General features: G+C 44.1%; 1 protein-coding gene across 20 annotated transcripts in view; it reads left to right on the top strand.

The window, feature by feature from the left end:
- Positions 1 to 1,722: 1,722 nt before the first annotated feature.
- MED12L (mediator complex subunit 12L) overlaps positions 1,723 to 26,990 on the top strand; it is a 150,413-nt gene continuing 125,145 nt past the window's right edge. For 8 of the 20 annotated variants that reach the window (XM_055723960.1, XM_055723953.1, XM_055723951.1 and 5 more), the window contains exons 1-10: positions 1,736 to 2,258; positions 9,127 to 9,231; positions 11,116 to 11,307; positions 13,192 to 13,351; positions 15,509 to 15,678; positions 16,322 to 16,432; positions 16,857 to 17,126; positions 19,391 to 19,540; positions 20,078 to 20,177; positions 20,364 to 20,500. In XM_055723960.1, coding sequence (XP_055579935.1) covers positions 2,160 to 2,258; positions 9,127 to 9,231; positions 11,116 to 11,307; positions 13,192 to 13,351; positions 15,509 to 15,678; positions 16,322 to 16,432; positions 16,857 to 17,126; positions 19,391 to 19,540; positions 20,078 to 20,177; positions 20,364 to 20,500 — 1,494 coding nt within the window. In that variant the 5' untranslated portion in view covers positions 1,736 to 2,159. Of the gene's footprint in view, positions 2,259 to 9,126; positions 9,232 to 11,115; positions 11,308 to 13,191; positions 13,352 to 15,508; positions 15,679 to 16,321; positions 16,433 to 16,856; positions 17,127 to 19,390; positions 19,541 to 20,077; positions 20,178 to 20,363; positions 20,501 to 26,990 lie in introns of all 20 variants that reach the window. The other 12 variants (XR_008734502.1, XR_008734503.1, XR_008734501.1 and 9 more) reach the window with 6 other exon arrangements.

Here is a 26,990-nt window from a genome sequence, read left to right as displayed (position 1 = left end):
CAACCAAACCTGGCTTCCCTGGCAGTGTTTCTGGAAAAAACCTTAAAGCTTCAGGTCAGAATGTTTTCAGGCTTGAGGGTTTAAAAAAACCTGGATTTGAACCAGGACTTCACAAACATCAGGGACTGAACTGAGGACAGGAGCAGTGGATAGTGCAGATCTGTAGCCTGACTTGTGGACTTCATGGGGCCAGTCTCTGCTGGGACACCTGCGCTATAGGGGTGCTGTAAAATGCAGGCAAATCAACGCAGAACAGTGGGTGAAATCATGAGAGTGTCAGACCATTCTGCATGACACAAACACCACCAAAAGACTGGGATCTGTGTGTTTAAATGCATCAAGATGTGTTTGGCAAAGTCTCAGGAATAAAATATAAAGATACTACCTTAAAACATAAGTGATATTAATCTTCCCAAAGCCAGGGACCACAACACTGATTTAGTGTGCCAGTGTAACTTATGAAAAGCTCTGAAACATTTTTATCCACTGGTGGAGTGAAGGAAAAGAGCTGATAAACACTGCTGGTCTTTGGAGTGTGCCCTTGGATTGCATACAAAGTCTGATAAATCTGTCAAGGAGGGCACCTCAGAGCTAGATATTAAAGTCTGATGATCTCAGACTTGTTGATCCTCACTTTTGGTGAGCACCACAGCTGGATGCGTGAAAAGTAACTCAGTACAAAAGTGGCAAAGATTTAAGTAGACGATGCATTAACAAATAGGAGACAGGGTAGGGCATTACTACTCAACTTTATTGCTATTGCCTATTCAGCCTCAGCTTTTAAGTTGTCTGTGGCTTGATCAGAGAATTGCTTAGAGACAAAAAAAATAGGGTTTGCCTGTATTTCCTGTTCTTGTCCATATTACATTGGAACTTAAGCTCATTTGTAGAGTGCTGCTGTTAATTTTATTTAGACTTATTTGCAACTGATTGTTTAATCTTGTATTTCCAAAGTACCTCGTATTTGTACTGGCCTGGAGAAGTAGCACCAGGAGAGGACCTGGCACACGTAACAGGTAGAGAGGGGAAAGAAAGTGTTTTCATGCTGCTTTACTGTAATGCGAATACAGGGATGCACCTACCGCTCCAGCACCTAAGGAGGCGGCGCCGTGCGGGGCGAGGGCGTCTGCACGGCGGACACGGGCTGCGACCCAGCCCCGCGGTGGGAAGGCGGGTGCGGGCAGCCACCTGTGCCCGGGGCCCCTGGAGCCCGCAGGCTGTGATGTCCTGTTACTGTTGTTCTGAAGGTGCGCTAATTAGAAACCGCACCTCTACTGACACTAGGTTTCCTGCTTGGCCGATCCAGTGGGATCAGCGGATCTACTTGGGTGGTACAGGCGGGCCCCTGGGAGCATCCCTCGGGAAAAGCGGGGCACGGGGCCTGGGGCCGTGCACCGGGAGCGGCAGCCGAAGGGAGATGGACCAAGCGCCTCGTCCAAGGGCCACCCACGGCTGCAGCCCCACAGGGGTCACGGTCACTGCTGGCGAAGCAGCACGGTGCCGCTCCGTAGTCATGGGCAGGGGAGTGGGGGTTCTCCGACAGACCCCAAGCAGCCGAGCCCTTCGCGCCCTGCCCGGCCGGACGGCGGGGGCTGCGCACTCCCCCGCGGTTAGCTGCGCCGGGCGCTAGAGCCGCCCCGGGAAGCCGAGGGACCGCTCCTGCCTGCCGCGGCGGAGTGCCGGCCCTACCTCCGCGGCGCTGCGCCCACCTGCGTTACTCCTCCGCTGAAGCGAACCGCGTCAGCAACGGGACCAGGCACGGGTGCCGTGTCCCTGCGGCGGAAGGGGGCCCTGCGGGAGCACAGCCGCCCGCGGGGGGAGCCGATCCCGCCAGGCCGGGCAGGCAGCGCTGCCCGCGCCCAGCCCCCTCAGGGACCGGAGATCCGCCGGCCCTCGCCCCGTGGCGGAGGGGCAGCGCGGGGCCCGCCGGCAGTGCCCGCGGCGGGGAGGAGGGCCCGGGGCGGTCCCGGCCGACACCTGCCGCGGGAAGAGCCGCGGTGGGCCGGGCTGCACCGCCCCCGCGCCCGTCCGCCGCCGCGCCGCGCAGCCCGCCCCCGGCGCGGCGGGGGTGAGGCGGGGGGCGAGCCGCCGAGTGCTGCTCCCTGGCGCTCGGAGCCCGCTCCAGCGCCCGCCCGCCGCGCCGGCGAACATGAGCGATCATGGCCGCCTTCGGGCTCCTCAGCTATGAGCACAGACCGCTCAAGCGGCCGCGCCTGGGTCCGCCCGATGTCTACCCGCAGGACCCGCGCCAGAAGGAGGTGAGACCGGCCGCAGCGTGCCTGCGGTGCCGGGGCCCTGCCGCCAGCCCCGTGCCCGCCTCCCTCCCGCGGCGGGCCGCCGCCCTCGCCTCCCGGCCCGGTGCCTCCCCCGAAACTTTTGAGCGGCGCCGGGTGGCCGCGGAGCCGCCCGCTGACTTGCATTTTCTGCGGCGAGGCGCGGGCGGCGGTCCCGCTCACCGCCACCGCGGCCTCGGCGCCTTCCCCGCTGGCCGGGAGCCGGACTCGCCCTGCGGGGAGGGCAGGGGCCCGGGCCGCCAGCCGTGAGGGACAGGGGCCTGTCAGGAGTACGGTCACCTCTCGTGAGGGGAGACCCCCGGCCCGTGAGGGTGAGCTGCGCCACCAGCCGAGGCAAGCGTGGGCCTGCTGAGCTGCCCACTTGTGTTTCTGAAGGGTTGGAGGGTTTTGGAGGTCAGCAAACACACCTGAAAACACAGAGCAGAGGTGAGCAGGGTTGTAGCTTGTACTTGTGTGCCTGCCTGTGGCTGTCCTGCTCCCAGGTGCCCCAGCCAGACCCACGGAGACCCCCGCCAGCCGGGGCAGGGGGCGAGCGTGCAGTTCGGGTGGGTGCTGCAGCACAGCTGGCACGGCCAGAAGCCATGGCGCTGGCTGTGGGCTCTCCCCAGCCTGGCTTCCCAGCCTCGCTTCTGAGCCGTTGGCCCTCTGTAGGTGGGTGGAAGGAGCCTCTGGTGGGCTTTTGTGGATGGGATGTCTCCCAGCAAAGTCGGTGGGTTTCTCTGAGATTTGCCTTGTGCGTTGTGTCATGAGTCATACTGGAAGCTGTGTGTGTCAGATACCCCTGCCTCATGCGTGGTGGTCCAGGATGTCCTGTTCTTCTGGTGGTCCTGGCCCCTTCTTGTCCCGCTGAATTTGATGCTTGTAGAAGCCATCAGGCTTCATCAGTGAGGACGAGCTCCAGTTAAACGGAGCAAGCGCAGCAGGTCAGCTGTGCAATGCTCTTCATGCTTTGCTCTTTCCCTGGTCTGTTGTCTTGTTGAGACTTCCAGAAAGGAGGCTAATTAAGGGTAATTTGTTAAGTGTTCATGAGCGTTATCATCTGGCTCACATAGGCTGGAGAACGCCCAACAGAGAGTGACTGTTGGTCAGTGCTGGTTGAGAGGAGCTTGGACAGCACACAGTAAAAGATGCATATTCAAGTCCATTACTAATCCTTTGAGACATAGCTCAGTTTTTTGATCACTAGCATCTTTTCTGTCTGTTCACCCTTATGCCACTACTCATCATACTCACAAACTTGATGATTATGGTAACTAGAAATACTTCTCTAACATATTTTCTTTGGTGTGTGATCGTGACCAGGCATGCAGAACTGTATCTGAACTCAGCTATGACAATGTATGGAGATGAATTTTTAGCTCTGGACTGTTGAATATTTTTAGTCAGGTGGTGGATTGATTATTGTAGACACATTTATAAATATGCAGCCGGTTACAATAAGAATGGAAGTGGCAAGTGCCCAGATGGTTAATATTTAAAATACATTTCATGGGTGCATTTGTAAGTAGAACTGCAACAGGCTCATTGTTATTTGCCATAATGTGATTGAAATGTGGCTTGGGGAAAGTCTTTGTTCCACGTGTGTACGTGCAGTGTTAGTGTGTGTTGTATGGGGGCATTTGCAGGAAACAGTCCTGTGCCATGCCAGCCTTTGGGCTGGTGAAGTCTTTCTGTCATTGGAAAAATGAGACAAATGCGGATTTATGGGTCCTAGTAGAGGTGGAAAGGGGCTGCCTGGTGATGTTAGTGTTGCCAGCTGTCGCCCTGTGCCTTTCTAAATTCCCTCTCTGCTAGAAGAGAAGCTAGCACCTCCAGGGACCCCGTGCTCTCATGCTCCAGAGCGCATTCACCTTAGTGCTGGGTGGGAATCTGTTACTTTACAAGATGTGGAAAGCTTGGGGTAATGCTTAGCCCCTGAGCGTTGGCGTGTGTCCTGTGTGCTCCATGCTCTCTGCAGAAATAAGGGGGTGGCAGAAGGGAAGTCTTTAAATTGCATAGCGCACAGCTTCTGCTTGAATGCAGTTACCTGCTGGGGCTGCTTTTAACACCTGGTATTGCTCTAAAAGAGAAAGATTTAGGAAGAATTAGCTTTCCTTGTCTTTCTGTACTGTTTTTTTTTTTTTTTTTTTGAACCTTGGACAGTGCTTTGCACATAGTTTCTCCGTATAATCAGCAATTCCTGCTGCTGATTGTGGAGCTTGAGGGAGATTTGGAAATCATGCCCTGGCAGGAGCAGCTGATGGCACGTGTTCCGGTGGACTATTTTTCTAACACTTCTTGTGCTCTGGATTGTTGTTATCTCCATAAGATAGATAAAACATAACACAAATTGTGTTCATTACAAGCCAAAGATATGACCACTGAATGTACCATATCATCAGGGCCAGATCCTGGTGATTTTACTTGTGAGTAATGCTTTTAAATTCAGTTTAATTCAATTGCTAAGCACAAAAAAGCACAATCAACATCATTTTATGCTGAGAAATAGCCTTCTGGCAGAGGAAATTTAATTGCCTTCTCTGCACATAGCATGCATGGTTTGACCCTTTCAAGGCTCAGTTCCCTGACGTCTACAATCTCTAGTAGCCCAGACCACCTTCTCACTGGTAGGATGGGTAAAGCAGCTGAAATTTCTGTCAGAGAGACCTCTCCAGTGTTAATCCCCTTATGCCGCTTGGGAGTCTTTCTTGGCCCTCTCCATATCTGTTTATAACAGAACTTCATCTTCCTAGTCTCCGTTGCCTGTGGCTGGCTGTTGGGTAGGGCAGTTCCTTGCTTGCAACTTCTGAGCCGTTACTTCAGAGTGGGTAATGCTCCTCTAAATACTGTTATTCCTCTCTTCATCATGAAATGTAGCTTGTTTAGTAATCTATAACTGGCACAGTATTTTATACTGTCTTTTTGTAGTCAGCCGACTCAGTATTAGATAAAACTTGAAATTTAGACAAAGTATGTAAATATCTATAATGAAAACAAGAAAGAATTTGAAAAATGGAACATGTTGAAAATATTTAACAAAACATGGCCTTGGGAGAAGGGATAGGCACCACAAATATGTCAAGGTAGGGTGTAACAAGATAAGCTCAAGGAGAACCAAATGGTTAATAAGACCAAACAGAAAATTACTTGTACTGTGTGTGAACTATGCTAATTAGCATACTGAAAGTTACCCCCTCAAGCAAAGAAAGCCCGCTACTAACAAAGCCCTCTCCCAACAGAACATGTACCATGGAAGAAAAGAAAGCTGGATACCAGGCTGGTAAGAACCCATCAGAATTAAGCGTGACTGAACATAATTGTAAACAATTGTTCAAAGTATGAAATGTTTTACCATGTGTGAGAGGTGGGCTAGCTTTGTGGATTTGCCACCTAGCACCCATCTCTGCAAATTTATGCAATAAATGATATCTCAGCTCTGTAGGAGAGGCTGGCTCTTTGCATACCAGGTAACGAACTCTATGAGACAGCATCTTCTAGGAGTTATTATTTGATCTCATTGTTTGAACCAAGCCCAACACTGGGTAGCGTAAGCTGAGTGCAAGTGGAAGGCTGATGCTGCAGCAGCTACGCCACAGGTTGGAATCCTGGACCTTCATGCAGAGGGTTTGGGCCTCCAAGCTAAGGTGGTGGTTGCTCTGAGCTGCTGGAAGTACATGCCCTGTTGTAATAAAAAGACACAAAGCAAAAGATCAAACATGTGAGAGGATCTAAAAGTAATGACTGGTTAAAAAGATCAGTTTTGTTGCTTTCATGAGTTTAATATAGACGACTTTTAAAATTATTTGCTGAAGGAATATTTTGAGGTCAGGGAGAAAAAGAATGTCTTCCAAAAACTCCTTGGTTTTGACTGTTGAATAGTATAGTTCTATATATCATCTGTTTGCTCAGCTCAGGTGTCGGAATAAACTGGCCAGTTCCTTGTTTTTCAAAACCTTTAGACATCATTAGCTTTCTGCTTTTCTCTTACTGTTTTGGTGCTGCAGTCAGCAAGTGTTACTGCAATAATAAGGAAGGAGAAGAATGCTTAAGCTGAAAGACCTTGTTCCTCTTAATTAAAAACAAATTAATATGGATTTGTACAGTCCAGAACACCCAACAATAATGCTTCGATGCTTGGTCCTAGCAGTCAGTGCATTTGTTCTCATCTAGATTTGAATGCCGCGACCACAGCTGGCTGGGTAGGTGCTACAGGTGCCTCCTCTGAACATGCTTTGTGAGAGTCCTGGCTGCGATGGGGTGAAGTTATGTGTGCAGGTTTAAGTTGGGGTCTGACTTCTTGTAGAGCTGAGCTCCTGTAGGGCTTCCTCTCTGTAAAGATAGCCATCTCTACATGTTGTGTTCACAGAGAGCGCTGCAGGTACTTCAGTGGGTCTTGAATATCCCACACAAAAGGATTAAAATTATTTCTGAAACGAACGCAATTTGGGCCTGAACGTTCATTTGGCTATTTAAAATTGCAAAAGGTTTTAAGCCTTGATTGGGCTCGCTTGGGGCCCTGCTTGACATTTTGAAAGGCAGCTTGGCATCCCTGCAGGAGCCCAGAGGATCCAGCGTGTTGCAGTGCAGAGCGTGTCACTTAGTGACAGCAGCATGCAGCACACCTGTCCTCTCATTAGGCGAGGGCTTGGAGATCAAGCCAAGTGAAGGCGGGCCTAACCCTGCTACATTCAGTATTGTGCAACTTAGCTGTGCTGGTGTTGCTGCCTGTTTGCCCAGGAAGCTTTTCCCTCTGCTAGGGGCCAGCTGTGCTCTTAGGCAATGACCCTGAGCTGTTAATGGAGCTGGCGTAGGTGAGATGTAATGAGAGCTTCTGTGAACATCCATTTTATTATTAATTTGTAAAACTATCTCTGTGCATTGCATTCACAGATGATGTGTGTTTTCATTTTAGTCGGTGTTTGGTTATGCAACTGTGCTATGTTCCATGTTTAAAATTTCTGAGCTGCTGCTGAAGGCAGAGAGAAATCTGAGCTAATAATCTGAGACAGACAAAACGAAAACACTGATGTGTTTTCGTTGTCAGTCCATCCGCAGCTTGTTCCTACAGCAGTGGTAGATACAGCAGTACAACATACGGTTCTTAGTTATTTTCAGCATAATGATATATAGACAGCTTTTTTCGAAGGAGGAGAAGTTTAAAGATAACACAACTGGGGTTATCCATGGAAATAGCACTAATAGTAACATATACCTCTATCTGTTTGCCATTTACCTTTTATTTATTTGCTTATAATCTCTTTGATCACTTTCCTCTCTGCCTTTATCTGTGTTTTCAAGGCTGTCTTGGGGATAGTGTGGGTGGAGGAGTGTTCCAGCACTTCTTGTTGATTTCATTTAAAATTCAGATGAGGCTTGCTAACTTCATAAACTCTAGAGAGAAGAGATTATTTCTAAATACATTACTGTTTTCTGTGTTACTCCCGAACTTTGCAAAAATACTGAAAAGCAAAATGCATTGCAAAGCATCAGGATAAACAAAACGGAAGCTTCTGGGTTTCTGTTTTTGGGGAGACATGTGGCCCAAAACTAGTAATAAAATATTCTAGTAAAATTATGACATTCTTAACTTTATTTTTGCCTATTTTATTTGTTTGATTGCATGGCAGTTGCTCTTCATTTTTATAGGTTATTTCACAGTCAGCTTGGCGATTGTTCCACTATCTCACCCACTACCAGTGGTTCATGGACAGCTTGAACTTGTGTAGAGTAACCTTTGGTGGGAAGTAACTGATTCTTTGGGGGAGATCCGTGCCTTCTCTTCAGAGGGACATTAAGAAAAACAAATAAGCCAAGTTCCCATTCAACTGGTGCAGGTAAACCTTAGTCTGACAGGCATGTGATCCTGCATAAGTGAGTAAACGCATAGCCTCCATGGAAGAATATTAATTTGGTGAAGATATAGAGTGAAGACAGGGAAGGATGGGGCTCGCTTAGGAAGTTACACGCTGCATTTGTGAAGACTTGGGTGTGTGCTTCCACCAAATGCTACTGACCCCACTTCTGTCTGGTCTGTGCTCTTTCTGCAAATATGATCCAGCTAAGCCTGCTTAAATACCGATAAGCAGCAAAATGAAGGTGTGTTGGTAGTTAGGAGACTAGTAATGCTTCCACTGTGAAAGTAACTTCAGAAGAAATGGGTTTTGTTGCAACAGGGACAGATGTTCACTTGAAATTGTTTCTGCTGGAGGTGGTCTGCTTCTTATTTCAGTAGATGTTCTCAAATGGTGGTTGTGGGGCCACAAAGTGAAATGGTAATGTTTTAAACTCAAGAAAACAAGGATGCAAACATGTTTTCATGTTGGTAAAATGGATGCGCATGATTCTGGTGATAACGAGGGATGTGCAGCAGCATTCTGTTGTGGAGCAATGCATCTGGTTCCAGTGATCCTGGTGTATCTCGAGGAGAGGAGGGTGCGCTGCTGCCCTTCCTCTGGTCAGGATGGCTGGTGACTGGCACTGTTTTCATGAGGAAGATTTATAGCTGGGTGCTAGGGAACACTCCAGGGTTTATGAAGGCTGCCAAGGCCTTGTTTCCTGCTACCCTTTTCATGGGCAGCAATCCTCTTTCAGGAAAACAAGTGGCATCCTTATCAAGTTATGGCCTTGAAGCCTGTAGTAAGGCAAACACTTACTGGGGACTGGAGGATAGGAGTGGCATCGTGTTCCCCTTCACTGAAATCCCCTGGGTGTGCAAAGTGCTTTGAGGGTTCAGGTGAACGCAGAGTGGAACATACTAGCAAATACATACATTTTCTTTATAAAAACGTGCTTCTCAGAATTATGTGACTTCTTAAATTGTCATTTCATTTTTTTCTCTTAAAACACTTTGCAGGATGAACTTACTGCAGTGAATGTGAAGCAAGGCTTCAGTAATGCACCTGCCTTCTCTGGAGATGAGCATGGATCTGCTAGAAATATTGTCATTAATGCCTCAAAGGTAAGACAGGGCTTTTCAGTCTGAGTATATTCACTGAAATTGGAACCAAGCTGGCTGGGGTTGCACTTAGTTCTTGACTGCTTTGCTTTCTAGTTGGAAGTCTTCATATTAAAGTTAATTACAGAACTAACATAAGAAGGCTGCACAGTGTTTCTGCTATCTACTGTTATCAGCCTTCAGAGGAAAACATGGATGCCAAGAGCAAAACGTGACTAGCACACTTCAGTGTAGAAGAGATGTTAATTTTTGCTCTTGTTCTTTTATTTGCTTCACTTACAAAGACAGTAGTGACTCCTTCCCTGGGAGCTCCTAGTATTTACACATCTTTAGCCTGCTTTCATCTTGTTATCTGTTTCATCAGGGTGTTTTTTGCCAGGAGAAACTGGTCACTGTGGTCCAGGTCTCTTGAAAATGTGTTCTTGGATTGTCTAGTGAAATTCAGCTTAGCTTTCCTGTAGTGTTTTTTGAGTATCAAAGAAGTGTGATATACAGAAGAGCAATAAAAATAACTAAAATATTAGTCCTTCAAATTGAAAATAGTAGCTGTTTAGGAAAAAACCCAACATCCCCTATTTCTATGAGGGATTTGTCCAGATTCATGCACAGCCTCCCTCCCTCGCTCCCCCCCCCCCCCCCCCCCCCCCTCCGGCATTCTGTTGGGAAAGCAGGAAGAAGTGGTTTCAAAGGAGACTGTTGTCAAGAAGCTTATACAAATGTTTTCAGCCAAAGTAATTTTCTGCTGTTTGACTTTTAAAATATATAACTTTTTATGGCTTATTGGAAAGTGTGAATTTACTTACACATTGATGCTCTTTTAGTTTAGCGGAAGAAGAGATACAAGTAAATAACAGGGTTGCTATTGTTGAAATGTTAAAGGTTTTCCTGTTACATTCTTCTGATTTTGTTTTCTAGAATTGTTACTTGCACGCGCTTTCTGTCTTATGTTTTAATTATTCGTGTTTTTGACTATTGAACATAAGTGTTTGAAAAGTAAAATGGAATTTCACAAGAAAGTGCTTGTAGTTATTTGGAAGATTTAAGTGTAGAATTACCATAATAAGTTCAGTATCTCCTAAAAGCTTTTCATATATTTTAAAATTACCTAGCTATGAATATATTTATTAGAAAATAAAACATTTTATTCTTACTGACAGGCCTAAAAATTAGTTTCTATTGCAGTAATTTTGAAAAGTAAATAAGCTTACATGGGAAGTAAAACTTACATTGTTTTTTTTTCTGCTGTTTTGGGATTGAAAATGCTGGGGAAGCAAATCTTGCAAAGCTTTTTATTTTGGATGTATGGAGTAGTAGTGGAGGTGTTTGGAATAGAAATCAGAGCACTTCCTAGATTACCCAGATCTTTGAACCTTTGCCTGCTGTAACTAATGATGGAAAGACAATCAAAGTGGTTCTTGCGAGAGCGTAGTTTGTTCTAGATAGAAGCAAAAAGCCAGTATTTACACACTTTATGCTATGGTAAAGTGTAAATAAGGGGAGGAGGGTTCTGAGACCTGGTAAGAATACCCTGAACTGCGGCCTGAATCTGAGACGCTGATCAGCCAAAGGGATGTGGCTCTGGGCATTCACCATGACCTGGCCTAAACGGCAGCTGTACCTCTGGTATCTGGGGACTGGTCATCTTGGGCTTGGTTTTGCTGACCTGCACCTTCTGCAGTGATACTGCAGAAGTGTTGCATGGGTGCTTAAAATCAAGAATCCCCATCTCCTAGCTGCAGGGAATTAAAGTGTAATCTTATTAGATTGATAGCCTGAACTAGAGTGATTACTGCATCTATTCACGTGGAAATCCTTCGTGCATTAATGTAGGATAGATGCTTACCTACTGCGTTGTCATATATGTTTTGCCTTTTTTTTTCTCACCAGATTGGCGCTTACTTTAGCAGCATACTAGCGGAAAAGCTAAAACTTAACACTTTCCAGGACACAGGGAAGAAGAAACCACAAGTAAATGCCAAAGACAACTACTGGCTGGTTACTGCTCGGTCTCAGAGTGCAATTCACAACTGGTTCACAGATTTAGCAGGAAGTAAACCCCTGACTCTCTTAGCAAAAAAGGTATCAAAATACTCCTTCCTCCATTTCTTGGATATTGATTTGTACTGAATTGGGCTGTAAGAACAGGGCAGTATTTCTGAATGTGCTGGATGTGGAGCAGTGCTGGAGGCAGCTGCTGCTGTGCAGTGTGTTCCCTCTCTGCAAGGAGGGTGCCTGGGCAAAGGGGAACTTGGGATCTAGCTGGTAAGAAGTTCCTTTGAATGACTATGTTTCAGCTCAGGCATGTTTATTGTATTGACAGCCAGATTCTTTGCCTGTACACTTCACTTCAAGGGTCTATTTCTCAAGCAAAGGAACAGTTTACAGAAATTCTTGTGTCTGGCAAGGACATAGTAAGCTAGGAAGCTGATGCATTCTTAAAAGAACCTACCCACTAACTCCAACCCCTTTGTGTGCTCTTTGCATTTAAATTTGTATTAACAATTTTTGTTTAACAGTCTTATTAGTTGCATTCTTGTTAAAGTTTACAGTTAAGGAGAATTCTTGCTGCTTTGTAGCAGTCTGTATAACTGGAAGAGGCAATTTTGAACTATCTTTTTGGATCCTGCATGCTGTTAAGAACAGCAGCACAAAATAAGTTTGAAGTGGTCATTAAAACTCATCCAAGGCAGTATCTAGAACACAGTAATAAAGGTGCTTTTATTTGTGCCTTTCTTTCCTGGAGCTCTGTGTACAAGCAGCTAATCTGACAGTATCTGGGAGTTTTTCTGAGTATAAATTGAACTGAAACAGGGAACTTGTACTCCAAGACTATTGAACATAAATGGATCAAAATAACAGAAGGTACAAGTTTCACCAGTTTTTGGTCTGTTGCCATGCAGTTGGTGAAGAATATGTGCTGCTTTGCCACCAGTAGAGCCACCAGAAGAACAAGAGCTTTGCTGTGGCAAGCATGCCACCACCTTATGTTTCCCCTTAATTTTCTAAGAGGTTAACTTTGTGACTGGAATTGCTAGAGAGATGTCTTTCATTATTTTAAGTTTGTTTTTTCTTTTTTAATAACCATATTTATAAACCCACTGATAACAGTAAATAAGCATGTTAAGAACACTGAAATCGATTCTGTAGAGTCCCTAGACTGACCATTGAAGAACATAACAGGAGAGGGTCAGTGCTTTGTTTGCTGCTGTCTTCAGTGCCGATGCACCTCTGTTCACACACTCTGTCAGAAAGGTTGAGCGTGCCTGAAGGAGCAATGAGGATTTTTTGGTAGGTTGTGCTTGCGCTCCCTTCTGTCTGCACTGGGTATGAAATGTCTTGTTCTCACATATGTTGCTTTAACAATGCATTTCGAAATTATTCTACGTTTATGTGAACAGTGTAAGGATTGCTGTGACCCAATAGGGTGACTCTTTACCTGGAAGTCTTGTGGGACCAGCCCTGTTGTGTGCATAGCCAGTGCAGGCTGTATTGGCTGGCCAGGCTGTGTTTCCCTGGTGCACTCTGGTTATTGTGGACTCTCCTGAACCAGGGGCACCCAACAAAACTGACAGCATCCGTGTCGATGAGCCCTTACCCAAACCCTTGGTATATCCATTTCCCAGAGCTTCTGAGGACTAGCTTGCAGGACTGTTTCTGCACTTTGCATGTCTTTGGCTGTGTTGAGAGGTTTGCTGGTGGCCCTGTAGGCATGTCTGAGCAGGGGGAAGGATGCTCCTGATGAAACGTGGGGGAAGCGTGGGGCAGTATCTCTTTTTCGTTAAGTCTCTTAGTTTCTGTGTGTCTAGACAACAGGTGCTGGCAGTGTAGCGAGTTCCTAGGCTGATGAAGAGTTCTGCCACTGTCCAGGTAGTGCGGGGTTGAGCAGAGGAGGCCTGGGCTAACCCACAGGTGCCAGCTGCTATTTGGACTGTGTGATATAACTTGCTTCCTGTTTCATTTCAGGTTCCTATTCTCAGTAAAAAAGAAGATGTTTTTGCTTACTTAGCAAAATATTCTGTGCCACTGCTGCGAGCGGCATGGCTGATCAAAATGACATGTGCCTACTATGCTGCTATTTCTGAAGCTAAAATCAAGAAACGCCAGGCCACTGACCCAAATATTGGTAAACAACCTCTAATGTCTAAATGCATAATAATAGCTGAAGGGGCCTGCTCCTCTTGTTTGTGGTGGGTGACTTGCAGTTTCCTTCTCCCAAATTCCCCTTTTGCTCTTCACACCAAGAGATGCTGAACAGCCCCTCTCTCCAGCCTTTCAGGTTGTCTTCCCTTTCCTCTTGAAGGTTGTAAGCATTTTTTGAGTAGACCCTAGCAGGAGGCTTGGAGCAGACAGCAAGTGTGGGCTGGTTGTTTTCCTAATCTGGTGTGAATAGCTCTGCTAGCGAAAAGAGAGCATCTGTGCCTCTCCTGAGGGACTGAAGTGGTGATGCTGTGCACCAAGACTGGGGCTGTTCCTTTGCTTGGGACGTGTGCTCATTAGGGTGGAGTTAAAACAAACACCCTCTTGGTTGTCTGGAAGTGGGGGAGAAGGGGGAGTAAGGAGGAGGTGAGGAAAGCAGATTGTCCACTCTGTTGTGATAAATTGGTCTAGACCTAGTTTGCTGTGGCTGGGAGTAGTAGCTCTTTAAAGTAAAAGGGGTTTGTGCTTACTGGGAAGGTTCACGTGCATCGGGGTAGGCAGGTGCTCCTGCTCTGGTTCTGCTTCAGGATGGTGCCCATGGTGGCACCTGCTTCACAGCGAGGATGAAGGAAGCCGGTAAAGGTGTCTTTGGGCTGAGGGACCCATGACTGTTACGAACAAGTATTCTGAAGTAGGTTACTGAAGATTGTGTCCTCTGTCCAAATTCCCTGTTTTGCAAAGGTTATCGAGAGCTTTTTGGGAAGTAGTTTGCTGCATGTTACTGAGCAGCCTTTGACAGTTCCCAAAATGTTTTATATCTGTGCCTCAGGTAACAGAAAGGGGGTTACATGGTTTCCTAACTCAGTGGCACAGAGATATTGGTAATTGCTTTGGGAAAATATTCTTTCATACTGTCACATGAAATAAGTTTGAAGTAGTAGATTTGGAATTGTTTTTCCAAAAGTGAGTGAATGTTTGAAGTAATGTGGTTAAACTGCTCTATGGAAACACTAAAACCCGCTAGCTTCATACAGAAATTTCAGTGGATATGGATAGAAAAGCATTCAACACGTAGTCTGTTTATGTTGACAGAACTGCCAGTTACAAATGCAAAGGGAAAAAAGAATGAACGCGCTAGCTGAAGTCTGAGGTGGGTAGTAAACAGTGAAAAATAGTTGTGTTTGAGAGTGGTAGTTCCTGTAACTGACAGTAAACAGGCTTAGGTTGTCAAAGCAACTGCATTATGTATTCATAGAAGAGTGTGCTCTTCTGAAATGTGCTGCATGCTGATTAAATACAGCTCTGTGAGATGTTTGTCTCTGAGATACTAACAAATAACATTGGTTGTTCCAGTTACTGTTAAGAGAATGCCTGCCTTACAATTCCTCTTTTCCCAAAGCTTTATGTGTATGACCAAGCAAGTTTGTTCACTAATTTCTCCAGGTTATGCTAAATACAGAATTGTTACTGAAGCATGGAGGAAAACCTGGTAATTTTTAGTAGGTTTCTGTATTTGCTAAACAGCACTACTGACTTATCTAGGACAAAGGAAAGATAATCAGTCTTGCTTGCAGACCTCTGCACTGTGCTGGTCACTGTGACCTAAAAAACTGCTCCTGAGCTTTTGCGTTCTTGTCAGAGTAAAAATCTGGAGGAGTTGTCTGTTACAGAATGGTTGTAGAAAGAAGAGTTTTACATCCCATTGCTTGTGCAAAGTCCTGGTGAGTTTTATGTTGGCTGTATTTCGAGGGAGAAGGAAGAGGGATGTAAAGGTCCAGATGGAAGGAAGTAATGGAGTATATTTATTTTACCTATTTCAAGGCTGTTTTGTGGCTGAATGCTGAAATCTGATGAAAGAGACAGGTAATTCCCTAAAGGCATATTTTTGTGTCAGTGCCTTTTACGTCATGCGAAGCTAGCAGGCTGCTTACACACTTGACAGTATCTGTGCTTTGAGACCAATGCACAGGAGAGGCATGTAAGAAGTCCATTAATTCCCACTAGGTGCTGCATTATGCAACCATGGGTTAATGCTTTAGAGGAATATATTTGATGACAAAGGCAATGTAAGTTTGTTTCAAATCTCACTGTGAAAGAAACCTTTTATCAGCTGAAGTGTTCTAATTGTAGGCTTATTTTGTAGAATGGACTCAAATTATAACCAAATACCTTCGGGAGCAGCTGGCAAAGGTTGCAGAGTTCTATCATGTGACTTCCAGTCAAGGCAACAGCTCTGTAGTGATGCCTCAAGAGATGGAACAAGCCCTGAAGCAGTGGGAATATAATGAAAAATTGTCATTTTATATGTTTCAGGTAATACTCCAAGAAGTGCATGGATTTTTTTAATTTTTTTTTTTAGGTTACCATTCTTGGAAAGTTCAATTTTAGAACTTAGTGGTAGCTTTTGTCATAAGACTTGCATAAACTGTAAATGCTAATTAATTTTAAAGATTTGCTAGCTGAAAAAGCTTTGATTTTCTTAGCGTGCCTGATTGCGATTGCAGCAAGGTATTCAATTATTCTCTCTTCTGTATCCCATGTTTTTAAGGGTCTTTTAAATTATTTTATATCAGGCTGCAGCCACCGTGGCGCGTGAAACCTTGGGTGTTGGAACGGTGGCCTGGCTGTTCAGTTCCACATGGTTCTAGCCCAGAATAACTCTGGTTGTTTCTACCCAAGGTTAGAAATATCGGAAGGGTTGCTGGGAGGGAGTCTGTCAGCCGTAAGTCAGACAGCCTGCTGAATTTGACCTGCTGTATGCAGCTGCTTCCCTATTCATAGGACTGCTGTGATGGTGGCTGGTTCCTGCATGGTTGAGGTGGTTGAGGGTCTTGGTAGCTCTGTGCTGATGTGGGTAATGAGACCTAAACCAGAAATGAAATGAAACTTGTAATTACACGCCTGCTTGTTCAGTGCTCCCAGTTAATATGTGATCTGTTATTTTAAATCCTTTAAGGAAGGAATGCTTGAGAGACATGAGTATTTGACGTGGATACTGGATGTTTTGGAAAAAATCAGACCCACTGATGATGATCTTCTTAAGCTGTTGCTCCCGCTAATGTTGCAGGTACATGCATATTTTAAAGCCAGAGTCAATATAAGCATGATTCATACATGAATGATTTTAATATTTGTGGTGGTGAAACCTATATGAACGTTTTTACTTAGGACATTTAAGGAAATATATTGCACAGTGCATGTTTGGAATTTATAAACACCTTTAAAATGTTCATACTTTATAATCCTTAACTTGATTTGGTAGGATTCTGTTACTGTAACTGGTCCTGGAGGGCAGATGAAGTTTTGAAGAGACAGAAGTACAGATTGGCATTTGAGCTGCTCTTTTTTTATTTTTTATCTTCTGGACTCTTAAATATTGCAGGTGATCCCTTCCAGTTTATGCATGCCTAATGTTAGGTTGTTAAAGAAAATGAATACATGGAGTAGACTGTGTAGTAAACTATGCTTTTTTTTTTTTTTTTTAATTTCAGTATTCAGAAGAGTTTGTTCAATCAGCTTACCTATCCCGTCGCCTTGCTTATTTTTGTGCCAGACGCCTGTCTTTATTGCTAAGTGATGGTCCCAACTTTGTAGCTGCACACTCTCCTCATATGATTATTGGACCAAGTAACCCTCCTCTGGCAGCCCCTAGTCCAACTGCGCCTGGTCCTGTGGTGAGCCCAGTACAGCTGGCCTGCTCAGATTTCCTCTCCTGCCCTCAACACCGTCCACTGGTGTATGGACTCAGTTGTATGCTGCAGGTAGGCCGATGTTCTGTTGCTGTTTGTTTTCAAGGCTATAACCATGCAGTTCATTGGAAAACAGTGGTTTTTGGGTGTGACAAGGTGTGCTAGTTGTGGTTTTAAATGTACCTGTGTTGATGAAAGGGTGAGGACTGAGTGGGTCTGGAGGGAGTAGGAAGCTGGATTCTCCACAGGGGCTGAGGCATGATGGTGGAACCACTTGGAGAAGCTTGTGGTGCTTGTGTGTCTGTCTGCACCTCTGCTGCAGGAAAGAGTGACTCCGCTGCCCAGGGATGGCCTTCCCCAGGCCTTCCCTCTGTGATGGAGTGTTTCTGGTGCAGTAATGCTCTGCCATCACATCCTTATCCGCAGTGAGCCTACATGGTTCTGCCAGGCCCTGTCTGTCTGCTGAGTGTGGCTGGGCAGAAGGCAGTACCATACACGCTCCTGCAAGTTCTAACCTTTGAGGGTTCCCTTGCTTTTCCCAGCTTGTCACTGATGCTTGGTGCCGCTGCAGGCTGCTTCATTCTGTTTTTGTCAGAATTATGAGCAGTTTGTATTGCCTCATCAACAGAAGAGACTGTTCACTTAAGCTTATTGCTCAGCAATAGCAGAACTGTCAAGACAGAAATTGTTTTCTAAAAAAGGACTTGTATGGTGAGCGGCAGTTGTTGTTTGCCTTCCTGAGTGCTGACCTGCTGAGACTTCCTGAAGCCCTCCTGCTGTTTGTCTCGGGGGTGGGGGTGGGGGGGGGGTGGGTGGGTGGGGTGGGGGGATGGGGGGGGGGGAGGTGGGGGGATGGGGGGGGTGGGGGCGTGGGGTGGGAGTTATTGCACAGAGATGTCCTGGTGTGGTGGTATCAGGAGTATACTGAATGCTTGCAGGATCGCAAAATCACAGAGTGGGTGAGGTTGGCAGGGACCTTTTCAGATTACGTTGTCCACCCCCCACACTCGGACAGGGTTAGCTGGAGCAGATTCCCCAGGACCATGTCCAGCTGGATTTTTAACCTCTCTGGCACCTCTCTGGGCAACCTGCTTCAGTGCTGGACAACCCCCACAGTAAAAGAACACTTTCTTGCAGTATGCAGCCCTCTCTCTGAGGGCTGCTGCTTTCCCCTACGGTCATCACAGTGTGGGAAGTCCAGAGCCAGGAGGCAGGCTGGGTTGTATGCAGGGAAGGCTCAGTCAGCCCCCTCTGAAGAAAGTAAGTGGCAGAAGATCTGCATCCCTCTCTCTGCTGAGGGTGTATGGGTCAGGAAGTTAGGTTCTGTCTAGCTCTCAGTGTGCTGTGATGTTTTTCCTCTTGAACATGGATCTGTCCTGGGAACGTCAGCGTTTGGCTCCATCCTGGGCTGCTGGGGTATACCTGTGTACTCTGGCAGCTTTACAGCTGCTCTCCACTAGCAACACAGCTGGTCGTCTTTCTGCTTTTCATGTACTGTTTTGGTTTGTCTATGTGTGTGTGTTTTCTCTGGGTTTTTTCCCCTACCCCTTTGCCTTGTGCTACCAAGTGGGCCCAGAGGACAGCCTGGATTCAGACAAACTCTCCTCCTTTTCAGAGGAGCACTTCTCTAAGCAATGATTTTGCTAAGGTGCTGCTTTGTAATCTGGATCTGGACTGGGGGAGCTTCCCAAGAAGTAGTCCAGCCATCTCAAAAATAGCCATCTGTAAGAAGAATTAATTGCCATCATTTTAGATGATATTTAAGGTCTGACCCCAAAACACCAAAGCATTCTGCTTTTGCTCTGTACAACACCGACAGCTACAGGGTGATATGTACCTTCTGACAAGCTGCTTTGAAGCTTGTCAACAGAAAATCTTTCTAAGTAAATCTTTAGTTCTTGGTGCATTTCAGTGACTCTCTTGTGCTTTAAAATCTTGACAGAAGAGTTGATTTTAATTAGTTTCTTAAATTTTAGTATTTCACTTGTAGCTTCTTTCTGTAAGCTGAACACCAAAATTCTTTTTTTCTGAAGCCCATTCAAGTTTCACAGAAAGGATCTGACTGAAATTAGCCTTTGGTGATATTCTTTGATGGTTTTATGAAAGCAGTGCAAATAAGAATTGAACACATATATATTTAAATAATTAAAAGAGAAGCTGAATTTCCTCAAATGAGTGTTTTAAAGTAATTGTGCATAGGCCTCTCTTCTTGTTTCTTTCACTGTAGCAGTTAGACCAAAAGTGATTCTAGTCTCATGGAATCTGTTATTGTTCGTATTGTCTATCACACCTGTTTAGAGAAAGAAATTACTTCTGTTTTATACTATTGTTTGCAGACTGTAACTCTTTGTTGCCCAAGTGCCTTGGTGTGGAATTATTCCACAAATGAAAATAAGAACGTTAATCCAGGCTCACCTCTGGATTTACTTCAAGTTGCTCCATCTAGTTTACCTATGCCGGGTGGAAATTCAGCATTTAATCAGCAGGTGAGCTTTTTTCGTTGTCAGATTATTTAAAGATCTGATTTATCTCCCAATTAATGATTTGTGATCATTAGGACTACAGCCAAGTTTAGATATTTTTGTGGGTCTAGTTTCAAGAATAGTGTTGTGCTAGTTTTTTATGACTTTGTACTTTATTTGGGTACTGGTTTTTGTGAAAATACCAGGGATTTTATTTACAGTCAGATGTTTTCTGTTATTAAACTGAAATTACTTTAAGATGTAAAATGGCAAATAAGGAAACTTGGCGTACTGTACTGTGAGATGTGACTTTTCAGACATGCTGAAAGTTAACTTCAGCTAGCTCAGATGTAAGGAAAAAATAGTTTATGGTAGAAGATGATTTGTGACAGACAAAAAGCATTTGAATAGAATATACTTCAGTTTGTTGTTCCCAAATGTAGGGAGTGTTGTGGAACACTGTAGGGTACCTTGCTCCTGCTGAGGAAAGCTGTCACAAGCCTGAAATGAAAATTGAGACTTCCTACCACTAGCTAATTAGCAGCTGTCTTTTTTTTACAGGTTCGGGCAAAGATTTATGAAGTAGAACAGCAGATAAAACAAAGAGGTCGTGCTGTGGAGGTGCGGTGGTCTTTTGACAAGTGCCAAGAATCAACCGCAGGTAGGACAGCTCAAAAGGAAACAAATGTTGGGAGCTTTAGGGTTTACATCTGTTCTTCTTTGAGTATAATGCTTTTGCAATATGATTAATTCTAGTAATATATTTGACGGATGTAATGCAGTGTCTTCCTGTGTAAACATTTTTTTTCTTCACCCTCCCACCCCCCCATCTGACTCCCATCTCTAGGGGTGACCATCAGTCGAGTTTTGCACACCTTAGAAGTGTTGGATCGGCATTGTTTTGACAGATCAGATTCCAGCAATTCAATGGAGACACTTTATCATAAGATTTTCTGGGCAAATCAGAATAAAGATAACCAAGAGGTAATGGCTACATTCTCCTCTCACTTCATAATCTGTAGACAATGTATTTTATTTTAACTTAGGAGAATTGTGTGTAGTGTATATTTGATCCAAAAGCTTTGTGTTTTCTTTGTCAAGTAGTAAATAAAAAATACACATTTGATTTATTAGGAGAAAACAGCTCTCTGCTGTTGTAATTGAATTCTTCAGTTCTATGTACTGTAAACCTCTCTTAGGAGAACTGATCTTTCAGGGTTTTGTAGTTTGTTTTTTTGGGTGCTGCCAAATAAAATTCAGGATTATTGTTTGATAACAACTTTTACATCTGTTGTTATATACTATAGAATATATTACATATATTCTAAAACTATATACTGCTCTGATTTTTCATGTTTTCACCTGTACTCCTGGAACCATTTTCAGAGCTCGTGGAAAAAGCTTATCAGAAATCCTTACCATTTTACAGTTTTTTCCCCCTTTTTTGAATTTATTTTTGGTACAGTGCCGATGAGAGGATAATGTCACTGGGCCTATGTATGATGTCAAACTCTTGAGTTTCCTTGGAAAGTGTTTGGGGAAGAGAAGAAATAGCAGGCTTTAATAATACACTGTTGAAGTAAAGTTTTAAAATGGAAAACATTAGTGAATCTGTCATAGCTGCTCATATTAATATTTTAAAAACATTAATTCAAGACCCTTTGCACAGAAATACTGCATAATAATTGGCAATCAGCATTTTAATGACTTTGCAGTAAATAAGTAGAATATCATATTTGGGGGATAACATCTCTGGAAGCATTTCCGGAGAGATGTACCTACCAATAAACTCTGTATGTGAAGCTCAGAACCGGTAAGTAGGAGTGAGATGCTTGCCAGCATTGTCTTTGTATTTCAAAGACACTATTATGGTAATGAGGGAGAAACAGAGGAAGGAGAGCTGTTACAGCAGCAGATGAAGTTGCTGAAAGTTCTTAACCCTGATGCTTGGATGAAGTCAGGAGTTCAACACAGAAGGTTTTTTGTGTTTTTAAAATGGGTACAGTATGATATGCTTTGTCATTTGAGTGCCGGCTTTTCGTTTCTGTTTGCCATGGGGTCAGATGACATGGTTCTGTGCTGTTGCCCTGCTGCAGTTGTATTTGTGGGGTTTTTTTATCTTTTTTTTTTCTTTTTTTTTCCGTTCTCCCTGCCTGTATTGCAAAAAGTTTTTCTGGCTTCTGGCTACAATTGTACTAGCAAACCCTTTCTTTGTGTTTCAAAAAGCACTTTTGTTAGGGAGACTTCTGAAAGTAATTATTCTTTTCTTATTGTAGATTGTCTGCTATTATTGCCTTTGTTTTATGGTACTTTATGATGTGAGGTTGGGTTGCCTTGAAAACATGCCTGTTTTGCCTCCTAAACAGCTCCCTTAAAGTACATGCTCCCCAGTTCTGGGAACCAAATTTTTATGGTCTAGTTAATTTGCAGGGCTACCTATCTTCTAATGGCACAACATTTTACTCTGAGATGAAGAATGCTGAGTAGGACTAAAGCAGCGTCATGTGCAAGTGACAGTGTGCCTATGTTTGCACATTAGTTGCAGGAGACTGTTCGGAAGAGAGAAGCAAAGAAGATGCTGACTTCTTTCTGAAAGAAGAAAAATTACCTTTGAAAGTTTCAGTCTTATCTTACTGGGTCTGGAGACAGTGTGAAATTTAACTTTAAAATTATCTGCAGCTTCTTAACCACATCTGGAGTTCTCAAGGCTGTTCGTTCTTGCTTGGCTCTAGCTTAATTTTTGGCAGCTAGACAAGAGGTTGCCTTGGGATGCTGAATGCCTGATTGATGGTACTTGTACATTTTGATTGGAGCTTCCAAAATTACATTTGAGTGACCAGCGTAGCGTTTAGCTGCTTATACCTCCCAGGCAGGCTGGTGGTGAGCACCTGTGGTGGGTGATGCCCTGCCCTGCATCCCAGTGTCATGGTTTAACCAAGACACCCAGTGAAGGTTGGTGCCTCGCTGCACCCACTGCTCATCAGCTCTGGTGCAGCAAGGTTAAGCACACAAGGATGTCACCACATGTGATGCTGTTTGTCTTTTATTGTTTCTGTTTCCTTCCCCCTTAATACTTAGGCTGTCTTTTCTTGGCAGAAAAGGCCATGAGTTATGAGATTGTGTGTGCTCTGTTTTCAGCTGGCAACTCATGTAAGCCTGTAAGGACTTTTATTTTGTAAGAAAGATGGCCATCACTAGGATGTCTCCCTACTGACATAGTTATTTAAAGCAATATGTACTTTGAAGGACAGATATCTACTCCCACAGTTTTGATGTGAGCCCAGCTGGAACATGTTTGGATCCTATTTCCTGTCCATTTTTCCTGCTGGATTGCAAAGTGTTGCTATGCAGACTGCAAATGATGCCAGCACAAGTACCTATGAGAGTGGTGCTCCAAAGCACTGGGCATGTGCAGGAATGGAATGAGGGTGGCTCCTGCTACAAAGTTTGTTCTGAGGGAGACCGAAAACAGACAAATGTGCTCAGGGTGCTGCTTTTATGCACACCATTGATTTCTTCAGAATTGTTTTAATACATAACTCATGACTTCCAAGTGTTAGAGCAAAGGACAGACGTGAGGGAGGATAGGCAGGTGTAGACAGTTTGGCTTTAAGGCCAGGCTTCCTGGACCCGGCAGAGGGAAGAGTTGCTGTTCATCCCACAGGGAGATGCAGAGGAATGTTTCTGAAGGCTGGGATCTGGTGACAGAACATGAGACAACGGAATGGAGCTGTGGCCATATGTTGAGTTTGAGTAGGACACATCAGGCAGATGGATGGCAGGCATTGAACAAGGCTTGGATTTTGAGCATCATGTTGTGTATGACAGAGGTGGCACACTGAAGCTGTGTGAGAAAATGTTACGTTAAATCCATGTTTTGACCAGACCCAGAACCCTCTGTTCTTGACCTTGAGATAGGCCACAAGAAGTGGGAGGAGAATCCAATGCTTCTCCAGTGCTTTGGAGAGACTTAGCATGGAGGAGCACTGTTTGCATTATTAAATGCTGCATTATTAAGCAGACTTTAAGTAGGAGATAAGAATTGCTTTGCAGTTTCTCTCCGACTGTCTTTGTGTCTTAGGAGTGATGGTCCCTGTGTAATCCCATCAGAATAGCTTCATCTGAGCCATGGATCACATATGGTTTTGTGGTGGTGGCCTTGGCAGTGCTAGGTTAATGGTTGGACTCTGGTCCTAAAGGTGTTTTTCAACCTAAATGATTCTATCATAGCCTGGGTGCTCATGTGGTAGGTTTCCTTACAGGCACAGGGCTTCCATCAGGCTCTGTGTGCAACTCAGAAAGCAGCACTTAATCCATCTGGCAGATGCTCAGTTTTTCATCCATGAAGTTCCAAATGATGATAACAGTTGCTGAATTCTTTTGATGTGAAGGCCTGACAGCCAATAAAAATGTAGCATCACAATATGGTAAGAATAGTACTATCTTGGGAGCATGGCTACGTGCACAGTGAGTAATGCACGGGACCTTTCACTTCTAATTCTGCTTCACTGATTTCTAGTTTCTCAGTAGATGGGTTGAGTAGGAGGACTTGATGTCTCAAGATCTATGACGTGGCAAAAACCAGTAAATTCACTTTCATTTGAGATGGTATTGCAGAGAAAACTACTGGCCTTATTTACAGTTGCAGGTGTTTTCCATCTGATGTTTCCTTGATTCAGAACATCTCTTGTGCACAGCTCCAGAATGATTACCACTGTAGTAGTTATTGTGAAGGTATCTTTAAATAAATAAATGCAGTAAACAGTTTGCATTGCTACCATAGAGTTTTAAATTAAAGTTATGTTGCGCTCATCCAGATTGGGAGCAGCTTTGATTTCTCTCCACCGCCTTTAAAGGTCACTCCCTCATAAGACTTGAGTCAATTCGTGCAAAAAAGTAAGAGTCCTTGGAAGCGTGAGCTAGAGAATGCAATAGCGACTTTTTCATAATGTCTGTGAAAACTTCTCTTTGAGTTCACCTGTCATCTTCTTGTGGCTTAAACCCTCTCAACTCTCACCTAACTTTTGGTCTACCTGTGTTTTATTGTCTGTCTCAGTCTTTCATAGGTAGAACTAAGGAAGGGAATTGAGAAAGGATTCCCCCCCCCCCCCCCCCGCCCTTAATTCTTAATTTGTTTTGGTTTAGGATGGTTGATGAGACTTTGTAAGTCTTTGATAGTCTCCTGTGTAGAAAAATACAATTTGGTTAAGTATAGCTTGAAATATACCTGAGCTTTGAGAGGAATACTTTATTAAATGAAACTTCATACTGGTGTTTACTAGCTAGTATGCAGTGGTAAATGGATGAAAGGGGAGAGTGCTTGGTGTTTTAAGTACTGATACTAAATATCTTGAAATCATTGTGTAGAATCATGAAACCTCATGGATAATTGTGCCTTGGATTGCTTTTAGAGTTTAGGTCTCTGAACTTGTATTTAGGTCTTGCTTCCCATGTTGCCTTTGAAGTCCAGCTGAATTCTTATGATGCCAAGAGATGTTTTTCATTTTAGAGTGAAAAAGTCCTGTTTTGAACTTGGTTCTCACGAACAGTGCTTGTTACAAATGCAGAGAGTTAATATTTGTCTTTCTGAGATCGCTTTGCTGGAAATGAAACAAACAAAAAAAACCCCAGCCCCACTTTGTCTGTGAGAAAGATCTAACCACGCCTTTTTAGTGGGTAAGCTACAATTTAATAGTTTGTTACTACAGAAGGGATGTGAATCTGAGTGTATTGGGATGCATAACGGGTAAGAGAGATAAGATGAGCAAAATAAAATGGATAGAAATATCTGCAGAATCAGAGTATTTCCACAAGCACATGAGAAAATAGAGCTCTGAGCATTCTTATAATATTTTTAATGTAGTTAGTATTAGTTCAGTTGCTCAAATTGCACAGTTACCTGAAGCTTGTTGGTGTGGGTATTTTCACCCTTTATTATTTCAGTAAATCCAACATCAGATTCCTGTTCACCTGAGCATCTAAGGGAGTTGAAGTACAAAACCTCTCTGGAAGGGAAACATTTATTCTGTGACTCAAATAACTGATAGGGTCCTTAAAAAGAACACACAACTTGTATTTTCTTCTTATATTAGACAACCTCAAAGCAGAGGTTAATATCTTGTTGAAGATGGTCTCCTAATTTAAAGCAAATATGCAAACTGTACTCCAATAAAAGGGTTTGTCTTTGAGCTGTTGTTAGTGCTGTGGTGCAGAGAGGGCTTGCCTGCCATCCTATAATGACTGTCCCTCTTGGGCTGCAGTCAGAGGCATTTTTTCATATTCCGTATTTTAGTCTGCATTGCTAGTGTCAGTGCAGCTTTTAGATTTTAGAAAAACCCAAACTTTTGGGGACAGTTTTTCCATAGAGAGCAGTACACCTCAGGAGCTCCTTTGTTATGGATGTGCAGATGTGTTTTCAAATGGAATGAGCTGTATATGGACTGTTTTGTGAGCAGAGCTAATTTGCGTGGATTTGGGATTTTGAGCTAGGCATTTGTGGATGACACAGGCCCCTCTTTTATTATTCCCCCCCCCCCCTTTTTTTTTTCTCCCCACTCTCTACAAAAATCTGATAGTGCTCTCATTCCTGGCTCTTGTGTTCCTCACCCATTCTCTCTAGAAAGTGCGTTGTACTAATAAATGTTGCTGTATTGTACCCCTTCTTTGTTTCTTAATCAAAATATGGATTCTGAAAATGCTTTGTCATCTTAGAAAGCAGATTTGGAGTTTAATATTAAAAAGTTAATTTTATTTCACTGAGGAGTTAATCTGAAAATACTAATTGGAATTGTGATTACAGATTTATTTAGATTGTCTACATTAAAAAAGAGATTTAGTTAGTATGTAAAGGGAGCATTCTTAAATGGTAAAATTCTACAACATTAGGAATAAAGCAGCTCTGTGTATTGAGTCTGAACTCTGTTGTACTAGGAAGCAATCAGATTTGTTGGTTTTGTTTTGTTAACAGTCTTCATGGTTTAAGGACAGACTGGCTTCCTGCAGCATGGGCTTGGCTTGCAATAAGCACCTGCCCGGATTTGTTGCATGATTTCATTGAGTACATTTTCAGTATCTTCCTGTTTTGAAAGGAGCAGGAATAGCCATATAAGTATGTATATACATATACATACACACACACATAGATCTGCGTGTGCACATACACATATGTATACACATACATATATCTATGTGTGAGCACGTGTGTATATATATATATAGGCATCTATGACTGTCGTAAGAGCACACCTGCTATAAGCTTTTTTTGCTGCCCCCCGCCAAGAAGCAGCCATGTGTCTCTGGGTAGGAGAAAAGCTTTTCAGGTGCTGTTCACCTCTCTCCTTTGAAAGGTGTTGAGGCCCGCAGGCGCGGTGGTGTGAGAGGCAGCGCACCCAGCTGCCTGCAGCAAATGCCCGTGAGCAGCTCCGAGTGCAGGAAGGGTGCTGGGCTGGGCGGCAGCTCCCAGGCATGCACGTGT

This window comes from Falco cherrug, chromosome 11 (genome assembly GCF_023634085.1).
Source record: "Falco cherrug isolate bFalChe1 chromosome 11, bFalChe1.pri, whole genome shotgun sequence".
NCBI classification, from domain to species: domain Eukaryota; kingdom Metazoa; phylum Chordata; class Aves; order Falconiformes; family Falconidae; genus Falco; species Falco cherrug.
This window is presented reverse-complemented; position numbering and strand designations above follow the sequence as displayed.